The sequence below is a fragment of the Phodopus roborovskii genome, unplaced genomic scaffold (genome assembly GCF_943737965.1).
Source record: "Phodopus roborovskii unplaced genomic scaffold, PHOROB, whole genome shotgun sequence".
NCBI lineage: Eukaryota > Metazoa > Chordata > Mammalia > Rodentia > Cricetidae > Phodopus > Phodopus roborovskii.
The window spans coordinates 10,387,627-10,403,734 of NW_026126459.1; the positions used below are offsets into that span (position 1 = coordinate 10,387,627).

General features: G+C 47.1%; 1 protein-coding gene and 1 pseudogene across 2 annotated transcripts in view; both read left to right on the forward strand.

Annotated features, from left to right (window-relative positions):
* Positions 1–16,108, forward strand: part of Tbc1d22a (TBC1 domain family member 22A) — a 286,880-nt gene that overhangs the window by 157,662 nt on the left and 113,110 nt on the right. For both annotated transcript variants that reach the window (XM_051189573.1, XM_051189571.1), the window contains one exon: positions 4,308–4,383. In XM_051189573.1, coding sequence (XP_051045530.1) covers positions 4,308–4,383 — 76 coding nt within the window. The remainder of the gene's footprint in view (positions 1–4,307; positions 4,384–16,108) is intronic.
* Positions 11,044–12,261, forward strand: LOC127225924 (60S ribosomal protein L3-like; annotated as a pseudogene).

The following is a 16,108-nucleotide window of genomic DNA, read 5'->3' on the forward strand; positions in this document are numbered from 1 at the left end:
GGCTGCTGCTTGTCCATGTCTAGAAATGAGCCTGGGGCATGTTTCTGCAGTGGTTTGCAGAAGGAGTCTGTTGCCCTGCTGTGCATGACAGCACCCCTCAGTGATAGGCACTGTTCTTTGATTTACAAGCTAGGGACAGGAAGGTTGGGAATGTACTTGGCGTAGATGCTATGTTAGGTTCCATTAGATGCAGTTGCTCACTCTGCACCCTGTGCCCTTGTGCGGGGTCATGCTGCCTCCCTTTCATAGATGAGAAGCAGGAGGAAGTTGAACTGGCAGATGGGAAAACAAGGAGTTAGGCAAGGCGCCATGTATTTACAGTGGCTGTTCTGTGCTGACTGCACTCTGAGAGGCTTGCCATAGGCCCGCCCTTGTCCCTGTCCTTCTCACCACTTCTCTGAGACTGTAATGGAGACATTGAGGGTATTGCTTTAACCAGTGCTTCTAAGCTTGGAGGGACAGCTAATGTGATGGATGACATAATCACGATTCAGAATGAGTTCAGCTGCCTGGAATACCAGCCCAGAACCAATCAAATGAGCACACTAATAAGAATAAATGTAAAATCCTGCATTCAAGTTCAAAAACCCAGTCAGTACAGGTCAGTGGGAAGCAGTTGGGACAGTTTGGGTCGACTACGTCCTCAGTAGGAAGCTCTGCTATCATTTTGTCTCTACTATGGTCATTGTCTTGAAACTGATAACCCTCTCCCTCTTTGGTCCCACTCTGTTATTTCTACATTGCACAATCAGGGATCTTTCCAAAATTCGAATCTTGTAGCCATGACAGCGGGCATCTGCCCTTTCCCCTGGCTGATGTCATTGGGCAGCTGTGCCACTTTCTCACCATCTGCTTGTAACTCAGAATGGCCTTCTTCCATTGCTTGCTTTGCCCTCACTTCACGTTCCCTTTCCTGAATATGCCATGCTCCCTAGATACTCCCGGGCCTCTCTGTGCTCTGCTCCCCACCTCTAGCTTTACTTAGAACCTTGTCTCATCCAGCCCAGGTCTCCCATCCTCACAGTGGTATTCCTAGCTATACTCGAGGGCCAGCATCCACTGTCATCTTACCACCCACATTGCTTCTTGTCTACATGTTTTGTCTCCAGATTGGCACAGCAGGTACTTTCTAAGTGTGGCATTTCCCATGCCATGTCTGTGAGTGTGTGTGTGGGAAGGGGATTGGCAGGGGGCTACTGGGTGAGCCCCGGGTCTATCTGTCTTTGTTAGTGTAGGTTGGCAGTCAGCAGGACACTCAACAGGCCTTTCTCTTTCTGTGCCAACTCGTGCTGCCCCAGCTCTGCAGTCCTCAGTCCCAGTGATTGCCATTTTGGAGCACTCTGTGTAGACTTTACAGCTGCTACTAGAGCTCCTTGGAGCCTGGACTCAGGGCAGTTTAAGCTGTGGAGCCATTCTGGACATAGACCTAGCTGGGCCATCCCCAGCAGGACCACCCTGCATTCTGCCCATCCTGTGTTGGAATAGTCCAAATGCTGCTGTTCTTGTCTTCTGCCTGTGGCCAGAATGCCAAGGCCTTCTCGTCAGCCTTGAAGATCTTTTCAAGTTAAGATCCTTCCTCTCTCTTCCTCTTTTTTTCCCTTATAGACTCTGATGTCATTCTTGCCTCAATGTTTGGATTCTGAAAAATTATCTTCCCTTCCGGAGCATTGAACAAACTGAGAAATACAACAGTGACAGATGGAAGCAAAGAGATCTGCCATTCTTGTTGAACAAGGGGCTTCAAGTGTTTTTCTAAGTGTGGAAGCCAAATAACTGGCTAAATCCTAGGATTGTCCAGGCTGCTGTCTCCAGCCAGAGCTCATGGGCCAGGGCTGGGCAAGTGATGAGCCCACAGCACCTCTGTCCTCCCAGTGATTAATTTCCTGGCGCTGTCTCTCACCATATGAAGCATACCTCAGGTGTGGATGGGAGTTAGGGGATATGTTACCCCCTAGTTTCTTCAGCTTGTAATTGGGGTAACAATTATACCCCTAGTCAGCTGTATGGGCTGAAACATGACCTTGGAGCTCAACCCATTGAGACCCTTGATCCTTTGAGTACAGCATTCTCTGGTACTTCTCAGGTAAGTGTGGTCTGTTAGAAGGAGTTCCTGGTGAGATTTGTCAGACTAGAACATTAATAAGTGGTTTGTAAGGCCTTTCTGACCCAGAGGCTGCAAACCACACTTAGGTTTGTTTCTTGCCTCTGTCTAGTTGGAAATGTTCAACCTGGTTTTTCATAAATTCCTCCATGAGGGTGAGTGACACCATGCAAACATGAGTCAACAGGCCAGATCATTTACCTTCTAGCCTCCCAGGAGAAGTGAAGTCTCACAGGTTATCCTTGGCAAGCTCAGGTTCAAAGATGATGACTCTCTGAAGAACTGAGGGCTAGAACCAACTATTCTTGTGGCTTTTAAATTCAGGTATGGTAGTACCCATTTAGTCCTGACTTTAGCTTCTGCCCTATCTCAGGTAGCCAGATGCTTGGGCCTCTGAGATGAGTGTGGCTCCTTAGGGCCTGACATTCTGAGCTTGAGCTTGAGTCCAACAGTTGTTCCTTCTGAGAGCTGGCTTCTAGGAGAGTTCATAAGCCTGTCAAAGATCTGGCCTTCCAAATCATGGTAGGAAGTCATCCCAGGGCCCTGGGCAGTTCCAACCATGTTCCCAGATCTTGTCTTTGCTGTCACCTTAGGTCTCTGGAAGGCCTGGTGTGGCCTTGGTGAGGTTGGCCAGCACAGCTGTTCTTGGTCTTACCCTTGCATAGGGACTAGCTGCAGGTCTAGAGCCCCTCATTGCAGTTCTGTCTGGTAGAAATGTCTTAGCATGGGAACATGCCTGGCTTTTCCTGCTGGGGAAAGATACCTCAACAGCTTGTAGGCTTTGTTAGTACTGAACCACAGTGGCTGCTGGGCAGTGAGGATTTCTGTAGGCTAGCACATGCCTTTAATCCTACTCTGTCTTCCTGGAAGGCTCCCCTTCAGGATCAGGTGTCCAGGTACCTTGAGTGCTACTGTCATGTCCTGAAGGAGACCAAGGGCTGATGCTTCTGACTCTGCAATGTTGCTTGCTGCCTGCAGACTCCAAACATTTGCTGCCCTTAGGTTCAGGCTGCCTGGATTCTCTACCGTTTGTGAAGATACAGAACCCTTTCCCTCTGGGCTCAGAGGGAGTCAGCATTCTTCTTTGCCAGTTCACCAGTACCCCAAGCTACTTCTGAGTGCTATCAGGTTTGAGTGCTGCCAGTTGTCATGCCCATGTTGTATTTGAAAGCCCTTTCCTGCTCTCCTGGGTTCTGTGCTCTCTAAGGCTTCTGTGCAGGCCAAGATGACAGAGTGCTCATTCCCATCACACAGATGATGAGATACAAACCCAGAGAGAACAACTACGTGTGGATGTCACACAGCTCCTAAGTATTGGCTAAGGTTCTATTCTGGTCTCTCTCAGTTAAAGTTCCTTCCCCCAAGCTGTGCTGCCCATCCCCAATCCACAGGAGTCTCACCCAAGCTCACCCACATTGCTGTGAATAGTTACCTCTCACTTCTCATCCAGTGACTACATTGTTAGCACTTGGATTGTTGCACTGTCAGCACATTTGCTATTTCTCACTGCCTCCCTGGTGAGCTGGGTGCTTGCTGTCCAAGTGCCCAGTGAGGTGGTCATTCCAGCAGATGGTTCTGCCCAATGAACCAGACATATGGGTGCTGGTTTGTTCAATTTAAATGTAAATATCCAATATTAACAGATAGAAATGTTCCATGAAGCATTCCTGGGAACTGTGTGCATCCTCTGACATCAGATGGGGGTGAGACCTGACAGTGTTGTGTTCTGTTGGTCTTATGCAGAGTTACCCTGTATCTGTTTTCCAAGAGGCAGCCTAGCAGTGTGTACAGTGTGTACTTTTTTTTTTTTTAAAGATTGTTTTGTATTATAAACTTTCTTTCAATACTTTTTCTTTTTGGGAGTATCTGGGTTATTGGAGGGGAGTGGTATTCATGTGTGGTATATCTTTATGTATGTCCATCCATTTGTGAATATGTATGAATTGATTTGTATCTAGGCTTGGAGTTGATGTTGGTTGCTTTCTTCAATCCCACTTCAGTTTAGTTTTAGAGGTACAGTCTCTTGGTTGAATATAGAGCTCAACCTGATCTGGGGATGAACTGTCACTCTCTCCCAAGTGCTGGGGTCACAGGTGGCTTCCATAGCTGCTTGGCTTTCATGTGGGTTCCGGGTATCTGAATCTAAGGTCTCAAAGCCTCTCCAACCCCATGTTTTATTTTATGTGCATTGTTATTTTTTCCTTAGGACAATTACACCTTTGCCCAGCCTGGGATTCAAATGAAAGTGAAGATGCTGGAGGAACTTGTGAGCCGGATTGATGGTAAGTCAGTGTCCAGTGCATCCCCTTGCTGAGGCAGGGAGCATGCTAGAAGGAAGAAGGCTAGGGAGGTGGCCTTGCCTTCAGCAAGGATACCACTGTCCTTGTTTTCATTTGGCTGGTGGTTCCTGGACCTGCTAGTTCTCACCCAAGTGCATCCTTAACAGAAGGTGCTGTCCGGCCCTTCATTCTGTGCTCCAGTCAGGAATCTGTGGGGAAGGAGATGCCTGTGCTCCTGGCAGCCAGCCTCCCTCCTGGGTCATCTGCAGCTTCTCATCTGGGCAGCAAGGTGGTTGCTGGTGGCTGTCCTTTGCCTTGCCTCTCCTGCCTGTGCATATCATTTTCTATCACGGAGGATGGAATAATTTCTCCATGGAATCCAATTAATTACCAAGTCCAGAAAGAACATCTTCAATATTATAGAAAAATTATAGTGTGTGCTCTGATAATTTTAGATTATGCTTTCATGTTTAAGTGAGGCTTTTGAAATACTTTTTACCTTCGTCCTTAAAATAATTCCCCCTGCTATGTGCTGAATGTCATATTGCAATAGCAGAGTTTAATTAAATGAAAGTTGAGAGATAATGCTTGCCCATTCCAAACCAGAGCCTCCTGATAGTTTGTTAAATTAATGAGCAGAGCATTAACAAAGTGATGCCAAGCAGAACCAGACCTATGTATATATATGATACCATCCAGTCACCAGTGAGCTGTAGATGCTCTCTGCTTCCTAGAGTCCCAGGTGAGTCAGGCAAGTCACCTCGCCAAAGGTACAGAGAACTGTTGAGACGTAGTCTTGGCTCTGTGCCTTCTGTGTGTGCAGGCTCCTTCCTAGCGTTCCCGCGCTGCTCTGGTCAAAGAAGAAAATTGTCAGCTCTCTTCATAGGAAGACGCTTGGTTTGGGAAATGGCTGAATGACACTATAAACCAGAGCCAAAAAATTCTAAACTGCTCTGTGTTCCTTGATTGAGTCTGGGAGTCGGTTCTGTGTCTGATGGTTATTACCTCATTTCCATATTATGAAGTCTCATGCACTTCTAGGGGAGCTTTATTGGATTCAGTATGCTTTTCAACCTTTCTCCAAAGTGTTGCTCTTCCTGCCATCGGTGTACCCTGTGCGTTTATTCTGCACTCATGTTGCACTCTCGCTCGCTCGGCTCTAGTTGAGGTTTTTCCTACCAGCGATTTCACAAGTGTCCCCGGCCTCATTTAGTTCTTTGAAATACTATTTGCAGGAGCTGTGAGTTACACAGTTCTAGCAGGTTCTTCTTTTCCTCCTGTGCCCCTTAGAAGGCTTATTTTATATTTTCCATGAGCCTTAAGTTGTGGCCAGGGCTGGTTTGCTCCAGCGCTGCAGTTGGGGAAATGTTTGAATTGATTTTTTTTCTGGTGCTGTGGTTCAGAGGGAGGCACACTGTAGATTTACAAGGTGATTGTTCAGAAGAGCAGCAGCAACTACTGCAGACTGCCTGCCTGTGAAGGGCATCTTTACTTCCACTCAAGGATCAGCTCTTCCCAGCCCGGGATGGTGTCCAATATTGGAGGGCAGGCTGTGCAACCTGATTGTTTCTGTTCTCATGTCAGAAGCTCTGAAAATTTGTATAACTGCTTCATCATGAGGACACGGGACTGTACAAGCAGGAAATATCTAGTCTTCGGGGCCTCCAGCCCTGGCGGGGAGCCTTCTCCTCACTCCGCGTCCACTAATATTTGGAGAAGCTCCAAGGCTGCAGCTCTAGTTGCCTCACCTATAGGTGACTCACTGTAAACCCTTCATCAATGGAAGGATATACTGTGTAGAAAACAATTACTTAAACAATTTTAATCTGCTGCTTGAGTTCTGCGCTTCTAGGGAAGGTCAGAGAGAGCACTGATGCCTTGGTGAGGGGGAGTGGTTATGGGCTTGCAGAAGACTGGGGCTTTTGTGCTGTGTTCCGGATGGGTGGTGTAAAAAGAACAGTTGTCCCACAGAACAGAGATAGGGAACCTGTGTGAGGTCTGAGGTCGTGGGCACAGAAGTGAGACAGATGGCAAACCTGAGCAGGGAAGAAGGTAGGTACCAAAGGGTGGAGACTGTTGAAGATAGGCACCGTCACTATTTTCGTGTGGTAAGGAGTAGTTAAAGAGTTTCCCAAGGGCATTGTTAAGAGATTACCCCTTTGAGTAATGCTTCTCCTGCACTGCTGAACCTCTGATGAAGGTGCCTGCCCGGGGGGGGGGGGCAGCACATGGTGATGCACAGGTGAAGGGAGCTTCATGTCTATGACAGAGGCAGAGGAGGAAGCAGGCAGCAGCCTTTGAGATGGTGCTGGAGGAGAAGCAGAGGCTGTCTCTGGAGCAGGCAGATGGCCTCCGAAACATCCACGGAAGCCCCGTGGAATGACAACTTGAGCCATTGGAGCTGGGTAGAGAGGGAGGGGCTTTTACTGTAGCAGGTTCCAGCTGAAGACAATTAAAAAGGCAGATATGATGTTTCCAAAGCCAGTAAAGAAAGAAACGAAAAGGAACATGGGGGAAAGAAAGAAAGAAAGAAAGAAAGAAAGAAAGAAAGGAAGGAAGGAAGGAAGGAAGGAAGGAAGGAAGGAAGAAAAGAAAATCAGTGTATTTCAAGAGAAGGGATGCTGTTAGAGACTTTCTTGTTGGGCCCTTGTGAGATCAGCCGGCACCAAAGCCACTGCTGTCTGGTGGTCATGCCCCCTTCCAGAACAAGTGGTCCCAGGAACTGCTTGCCAGCCTCTCAGGATGCTAAGTGGACTCTGGTGTACCCAGAATAGGAGTCTTTGGGCATGCTGCCTAATTCTTGAGAGCTAGAAGAGTGACACACCAGGGTGTGTATGTTTGTGTGACTTACAGGGGGTGGAGGGGAGTCACATAGCCCTCACATTACCCCAGCCCAGCTTCAAGACATAGAGGACTAGTATTGTTGGAGCATTGTTTCTGAAGATTGTATGCTAGAGTTCTTCACAAGGCTTGTGATATAGAGAACAAAATATTTTCTAGAGTAAGCCCCCAGAACTTAAGTTCTCACTGTATTCTGTTTTTTAAGTGAAGTGGCCTGTACACAGTCAGAGATGATCCATACACAAGACTCCTGCAGTGAGAATAAGTGATAAAAGAGCCAGGTCCATTAAGTGGGGAGCTTTGCTGCTCTGTAGGCACACAGAGTAAAACTGCTGTTCTTATTATGAATGAAAGAAAGAATCATGAATATAGCTTTAGAGAATAGAAGACTATACAGTTTTTTGGCAGAAGAAGTCTGAAAAATGCCTGGCCATGCAAGCCCGATGACCTAAGTCTGATCCCTGGAACCCACATGCAAGTGGAAGGAGAGAACAAAGTCCACAGAAGTGTTCTTTGACCTCCACATACCTGCCATAGCATGCTCCATCTCTTTCTCTGCGTCTCTGTCTCTCTCACACACACACTGAGAATATTATGATACTTACAAAAACAACTAACTGAAGAGTTCAGTGAGCAAGCCTAACACGTTAGAGCTGTCAGTGTATTAGAAGATGGATCAGAGAAAACCCTAGTGAGGCAGGGAGAATTCTGAACACAAAGTGCAGGAAGGTGGAGACATAGAGTGTGAACTCAAAACTCCATAGGAAGGGAGGACAGAGGTTAGTAACTGGAAGAAACAATGGTACCTGCTCTCAGATTCAAGAGGCCAGTGGATCCCGAATGGAGTTAGCAGAGAAAACTGTGCAAATATATAACAGTGGGTTTAATGAAACAAACCACAGAGAGAAACTTTGTGTTTTATAAAGATCTCACTATGTAGATTAAGACATCCTTGAACTCACAATCTCGTGATCCTCATGCCTCAGGCTTCTGAGTGCTGGAATGAGTCACTGGAAACTGTTACAGAAAGATCTCCATCAGTTCATTGGGAACAGTCTTAATAAATAATAAAAAGTGGTGTTGCCACTCTACTGAAAGAGTCTGCATTCAGCAAACGTATCCTTTGAGGTAGAAATGCCAGTCTCTGTGAACCCAGATTGTTTCACACTGACCCAGGAAAACTGTAAGTAAAGATGGAAAGTGAATAAACTCACATAGGAGCTGTCGGGATGGTACAATCAGGAGAATGGTCCATGGGAGCTTTAGACCCAAGTGTAGGAGACAGCTTAGCACCATGTCTATCCTGTCTGGAGAGGCAGGTTGTCCACTCAGAAGCCTGCAGAAAACCAGATGGCACTACGTCCAGAAAGGCAAATCTCTTTCTGGCTATGTCTGAAGTCTAGAACATCAGAACACTGGCCCCCAGGGTATTGGAAAGGATTTGAGATTTCCTATGTGAGAGCAGCTTCATCCACAGCAGAAGCTGGCTTCTAATCCTCACATGCCCCATGGGGGCTGCATGCTTGTATATCCAAGTGCTGTTGTTCCTGGCAAGGGTCCCATTCCCTCCTAATTGCTCACTTTCTTGTCCTAGTGTTGAAGGAGCAGCTCTTGGGAAAAGAGTTTCTTCTGGGCCAGGCTGCCTAGACAGACCATCTCCCTACCTCAGGAGAAATGGGTTTCAATTGGGCCACCTGGATTGCTGGTAGGTGGGTATTAGGAGATTGCCACATAGTGCCAGGTGGATTGGGGGCACTGTGTAAACAAAGGCAAACAGCACCCAATTCTTCTTCCCTTTTTGTATTACTTCTTGATCTGCTGTGAGACACATGGCTTGTTTCTCTGTTGGGAGGAGCAGGTGGAACCTGCAGCTGGACTGTGCCTCCAGTCCTCCACCCACCTGTGGTGGACATGGCAGACTGCATGTTTGGGAAAGGTTATGCATGAAAGCATTTAGTCAGAGAAATACAGAGTCATGCCCCCATCCTGCAAAGCCACCACCATCAGACAGCTACACACTGTGCTAGTGTGGCTTAAAAACTATTACCATCAGCCAAAAGTGCTGCTGGGAGCATGGGCGGCCTGGGGATGCTGCTGGACAGTCTACTGGGGCTCTTCCATTGCCTGCAGAACTTGAGACGTTCCATGTTCAAGACTGTGTGTGACAGGAGCCGAGACATCCTGGTGGGATGTGCTTGGGGTGTCATGCCCTTTTGTGGTACATGTGTTCAAGGCCTGCTGCTGCAGCTGTTCCCCTCACCCTGTGGTTCCTTTCTTACGCCCACATGTGCCTGCTGTCGCCTCCTCCTTCCTTTTGACTTTCTATCAGCAGCAGTTTCTCCTCTTCCAGTGGCCTCTGTTGATTCCTGCCTGATTCAGCACTGTCTGCTTCTCTGAGAAGGTTCCTGAGTATATGGCCATATACTTGAATCACACCGAGTAGCATGTTAACCAAATTCCAAGTGGCCGAGTGTCGAAGTCCACACCACCCTTAGAAGCTAGAATATGGCCTAGGCCTTGGAGATCACAGTGCCACACCTCAGCAGCTCAGGGCAGCACTTATCCTCATGCAGCCTTGTGGCGGGCTGGGGGCTTTGTCCTGCTGGTCTTCACTTTGTGATTTAGGCTGATGATAGCAACTGTCAAACATATCCTTGGTGAGTGCCTGAGGCAGGAAGAAGGGACCTGAGAAGCATGTTTGAGCTCCTTGTGTGTCCAACAGAGCCTGGAACACAAAGCCCATTCCCATTTTATTGGGAGCCCAGGGCATTTGGCTATAATAGATCAGGGGACAGCCCAAGCTGAGAGACTATGGACACTATAGTCACCAGCTTGGAAAGGACAATAGAGAGTTTTGTAGGCTTCAATCCCATCTAAACTTGCATTAATTTCACAAATATCTAGAACATTGAAGTCAGGGGAGGTTAAGGGCTTGATATTTTTATTTAGGAAGAATAACTAAACCCCACAAGGCTTGTCATGGCCTAGGGACTTAAATGACTAAAAGCTGCATGAGTCTTACAATATGTTCCATCCATATTCCAATGGTGTGCATCACAGAGCTCCCTAGAAAGAGAAATATAATACTGTCTATTCTGCCCTGGCCTGCTTCTCTCATTGTTTAAATTTACTTAGGAGTTTGTTGCCTAAAGAAGATAGCATGTGTGTTCACTAGTCTGATTTATCAAAGCCCTTTTATACGAAGTGGCCACCTGCTCCCACCATTAAGTAATTTCCCATTTCAGTGATAGGTGTTTGTTAGACCCTCACCTCCTGGAAAAATTAGCCCAAGGAATGCAGCCTGTAGTTTTTGCTCATGTTGCACCTGGAATGCATATGTGTATTTAGAAGTGAGAATTTACATTTTTGCAGCAAATTGTAATGACCCCTTGCACATTTTGTCACTAACATCCATTATATCTGAGATCACATGGCCTGAATTGCTGCCAGGATAGAATTGCCAGACATAAACAGACTTCTAGCCCTTGCCTCCCAAAGGCTGTGACCAGAGCACTTCTGAGGAGTCCAGGGCCAGTGCCCACTTCCAGGCCTTGTCCTCACATTATGTCTGACTGTGGCACAGTTGAAACATCTGTTGTGTCTTCTGACATGAGACACAGAGCTTGAGCTGTGTTAAGAAGATTGCTTGGACATGTATAGCCTCTTCAGTGCCTAAAGAGATGCTGGTCATGCCCAGTCAGAAGACCCAGATCAGATCTCAAAAAGTTCATAGAGGAGATGGAATGTTAGTCCTTCAGGGAGACACTGGTACTATCTTTAAGAAGCCTGTTTCTGGCTCTATTAGCAGCATGGGAAGGCAAGATGTCTAACAGGAAATTCTCTGCTCCCAGGCATGGGTCTTTGGGCTTCTTGCCTCGGAAGCACAGCAGCTGGCATCATGGTAAAGTGAAGAGCTTCCCCAAGGATGACCCTTCCAAGACCCTTTCTAGGCTACAAGGCTGGCATGACCCACATTGTCTGGGAAGTTGACAGGCCAGGATCCAAGGTGCACAAGAAAGAAGTTGTGGAGGCTGTAACCATTGTGGAAACACTACCCATGGTGGTTGTAGGCATCGTGGGATATGTGAAACCTCACGAGGTCTCTGCACCTTCAAGACAGTGTTTGCTGAGCACATCAGTGATGAGTATAAAAGGCATTTCTACAAGAACTGGCACAGATCTAAGAAGAAGGCCTTCACCAAATACTGTAAGAAATGGCAGGATGACATGGGCAAGAAACAGCTGGAGAAAGACTTCAATAGCATGAAGAAGTACTGCCAAGTCATCTGCATTATTGCTCACACTCAGATGCGTCTGCTTCTTCTGCCAGAAGAAGGCACACTTGAAGGAGATCCAGGTGAATGGTGGGGGGGGGGCACTGTGGCTAATGTGGCTAAGCTAGAATGGGCCCGGGAGAGGCTGGAGCAGCAGGTTCCTGTGAACCAGGTGCTTGGACAGGATGAGATGATTGATGTAATTGGGGTGACAAAAGGCAAAGGCTACAAAGGGGTGACAAGTCGTTGGCATGCCAAGAAACTGCCCCACAAGATCCATTGAGGGCTGCGCAAGGTTGCCTGTATTGGAGCCTGGCACCCTGCTCGTGTGGCCTTCTCTGTGGCTCAAGCTGGGCAGAAAGGCTACCATCACTGAACAGAGATTAACAAAAAGATTTACAAGATTGGTCAAGGCTACCTCATTAAGGATGGTAAGCTGATCAAGAACAATGCATCTACTGACTATGACCTGTCTGACAAGAGCATCAACCCACTGGGTGGCTTTGTCCATTATGATAAGGTGACCAATGACTTTGTCCTGCTCAAAGACTGTGTGGTGGGAACCAAGAAGCAAGTGCTCACTCTCCACAAGTCCTTGCTGGTACAGGTCAAACAATGGGCTCTGGAGGAGATTGACTTGAAATTCATTGACACCACCTCCAAGTTTGGCCGTGGTTGTTTCCAAACCATGGAAGAGAAGAAAGCATTCATGGGACCACTCAAGAAAGACCGCATTGCCAAGGAAGAAGGTGCTTAAGACCAGAAGTACTTGGCGCAGCTGGTGGGGTTTTCTGGGGAGAGGGGGAAGAAGCCTGTTTCTGGAGGCACAGGGACTTGGGATGGTACTGGGCGCTTTAGGGATTAGGGAAGAGGCAGGAACTATGGTAGTTCTTTTGCTCTCCCTGGACCCTGGGTCTCCTGGGTCGGGAAGTTGGAGGATCCTAAGGTAGAGAGAGACACTGCTGGGCTTGGAGGGTGAGGGTGGGGGGTTGGGAAACTGAGTCAGGCTGAGCAAAGATTGTTGAGGAAGGTCAGCCAGAGATGCTTCTGTTGGAGCATGCATGCTAATACAAAAATGTGATTACCGTTGATGGTCACTGGACCTGTCATTGTTAAACTTTCAGATGTGGCTCTTCTTACTGGTGTGGATACTGCATTGACCATTGCTGGTCTTGCAGTTATCTTATAGATGTCTTGGTACTGACTGCATATATCTGTGTCTTGGTCTGTTGGGAGCAGCTTCCCATCTTCTCTGGAGTATTCTCTTCTGTGGGCAAGGCTGAGCTCTATAAGCACTAGGTCCCTTTGGCTTTTCCCTGTGAGATGCTGCTGAGGCTGGATACATACTGCTCTTTCTTAGTGAGGTTCTTCCTCTTCTGTCTTACTAGTGATTCTTTGCAGTGCTAGCCTAGGGTTCCTGTACTGTACTGATGGGTATATTTACCATTGTTCAGAGCCTGTAGGAGGATGAACTTTTTTATTTTTGGTTTTGTTTCTGCAGGGGCCATGAATGTTGGCCTCTATGCTCTAACAACTGCATTAGGTCTCTTAGTCATGGCTGCCTAGGATGAGGACCTTTGCTGGCCATCCATTCTTATAGAGGTTCAGTGTTTTATATTCTGGTGCTTTCCCCTCTTACCAGTCCATCCCCTTAGCCTCAAGACTGGGTTACACTTCTAGAATCATGGCACTGTGGCTGCCCTGTCCTCCTCTGTCCCTCTTTCTCCACAGCTTGAGGCTGGCCATACATAGGACTGCATTTTCTGATTGGTTCTTTCACAGGAGTGCACATGGGTCTCTGCCTGTCCTCTCTTTTGTCTGAAGCCACTGCGGATCTTATTGCCACCCTCCTAGCAGTCAGATGTGTTTTTATCATTACTGTGTCTAAATGCCTGACAAAGCAGCCTCATTAAAAAAAAAAATCATTTACTTTTTTTTTTTTTTTTTTTTTTTTTACATGCATTGGCAAACACTTCTGTGTATGTTTGTATGAGAGTGTTAGGTTCCCTGGAACTGGAGTTACAGACAGTTGTGAGCTGCCATGTGGGTGCTAGGTATTGAACTAAGAAGATCAGTCTTAACCACTGAGCTATCTCTCCAGCCCCTTGCCTCATGTTTTTTATGACAGGTAGCATTCATGATGGAAGGACTGTGGATTTCAGAAGTGAGCACATGGGAAGATGAGGGGTGACAGGAATAGAAAATGGTCAAAGGTCAAACTGGGAAGACCTAGTATAGGCCATGGGAGAAGTCTGCAGTGGCAGCTTCTTTACACAAAGTCAAGAAGATACTGTTGGGATCCTAGGAGGATGCCTTCACACCTGCCTCAGCACTTTGTTCCAGTTGCAGCTCCTGGGTAACCAGTTACAGAGGAGGCCCCTGGTGGAAGCTGGAGAGGTGCCTGTGGCCAATATTTTTACCAATATTTCCCCCATTCCCTTAAGGAAGAAAACACTAGAACTCATTACTGAGCAGTAGTCCTACCTCTGCGTGTTAAGTGGCTCTATCTCCTTGTACATTTTCCCTTTCTTGGGTTTTTAATTCCAGTTAAATGTGATTTTAATGAAATTTCTCAGAAAGCTGTCGTGACTACATTGTAAAGTTAAAATTGACTTATTCTTTCAAGATCGGATTCAGTTATAGCTAGTAAACTAGATTTAGTTTTATTACCAGCCAAGTGAAAATATTTTTATTACCCTGACAAGGTAAGCAGTTGGAGAGCAGAGAATAAATCAGTGGTGTGGCTCAGGCCTGGACAATCCTTTCTGTGACTGTCTCTTGCCATACAGTAGTCCCTCTCCAGTGTGCAGCTTCATTAGGCCTCAGAATAGCTAATTCCCAACTGGAAATGATGATGGCATTTCATTTGAGGCACACAGACAAGCTGATTGAAAAGCAGACGTGTAAATGCAGTCTTCCTGGGACCATGTTGCAGCTTGGGGATGTTCCCTTGGGCAGAGAAATCCATGTGTGCAGTGTGCAGCAGAGGCCCAGCCCATGGGCTTTCTTAGGAATAATTGCCACAGTTCCTGGTGCTCGCAAGAGCCAGTCTTCAGTGCTTGCTTATATTTCTCTGAGGATTGTATCCTCTGTTGCCTGATTGTTGTGCCCTGTATACCCATATACCTATAGACCTCTTGGGCAGAGTGGCAGGATCTCCTGCTCTTGATTTCTGGGGACAGTGATGACATTTGCCACCCAATGCTATTAGGATAACCAGAGCTCAGTGCTGTCGATGCTCTGTTCCTTTGGGACATCCCTGCTCTCAGGGCCTGATTTGGGGGTTCCATGGACTAGCCGGTTCTTGGGCTTTTTGGCCTTCCTCATCCAGAGAGCCTGGAACCAACCCCATGTTAAGAATGTTGTTTCTGGCTTGCTCTTCTACCAGCTTTTGATTCAAGTCTATGTTCTTAGTGCACATTCTCAGCCTACATAGATGTCTTGGGATCTTGACATCAGGCCAGCAGGCCATCTCCACTCCTAAAGTGGTACCTGGAAGAGTACCCTGTCCATCACTAGGGTCCTCCTTCACCCTCCACTTTCCTGCTGTTTGTATGCCCTGCCACTTCTTCCCTTTTTCTTCCTAGCACAAGCTCATTTTCAGGGCTCTCCCCAAACAAGTTGAGAGGGCTCCATTAATACCAAGGGTCAGTTTGTCATCCCATTTGTAGAACGGGAGCATGCCAAGATCCTGAGGCATGTGGCCTTCTTTCTGGTTTGCCCATACAGAAATTCCTGTCAGGACAGAAGGATTGCTGTTTTTCCTTTTATGTCCTCATACTGATGGACAGTTGGCTTGTGACCACAGAGGATGTTCTGTTCTACATTAGAACATTAACAGTTGTTCTGAGAGCCCTTTCCCTGGGCTGCACTTTGCACAGTTATAAAAGAGTGCTGTTAGGAGTATAGGCCTCAGCACATCTCTGCTCCCCACTCCTTCCTCATGCCTCCATGCGGTAGATCCTGCACTGGGTGCTTTTGTCTGAAATGTTGGGAACAGATGATGATTGCGAATGACAGGTCCCTGCTGCCCACTGCTCTTGCTAGGGGCTTTCTCCCTGCTTTCCATTTGCTCACTTGAGTTTTAACTTAGGGTTTTTGCTTCAATAAATAGGCGCCATAGTTCATTCTCATTGATGATTTGAAGCTCCTTGTCTCTACCATCTGGGTGTAGGACCCTTTCCAAGGATGCTCTCCACTGAGCAGAGATGGTATTAGTGTCTGGGATGACAAGTGCATTTCCTGTAGTGGTGCAGAGGGTGTGGAGGTTGGAAATAGGGGGCACTTCTAGCCTGATAAGAGCAAGGTATAGAGTGGTGTTCAAAGAGTATGGCTAAGGAGCTTTGGCATGTCCATTTCCTGTCAGATCTGGAGCTGGATCCAGAATTCACACATTTCCTGAGAGGCATGGGTGTTGGAGACCAAGACTTATTTTCCTTGGGGGAAATTTCTTTTGTTACCCAGGAAGGCTAGGACATGTAAACCTCTGGACAGAAAGGGAGCCAGAACCACCTGCCATTGGTGTCAGTGACAGAAGCTATAGGACATAATTACAGGACTAGTAACTGGTGTTGGATTTTTAGCACTGGGTCAGGGAGACCTTTCTTTTCTAT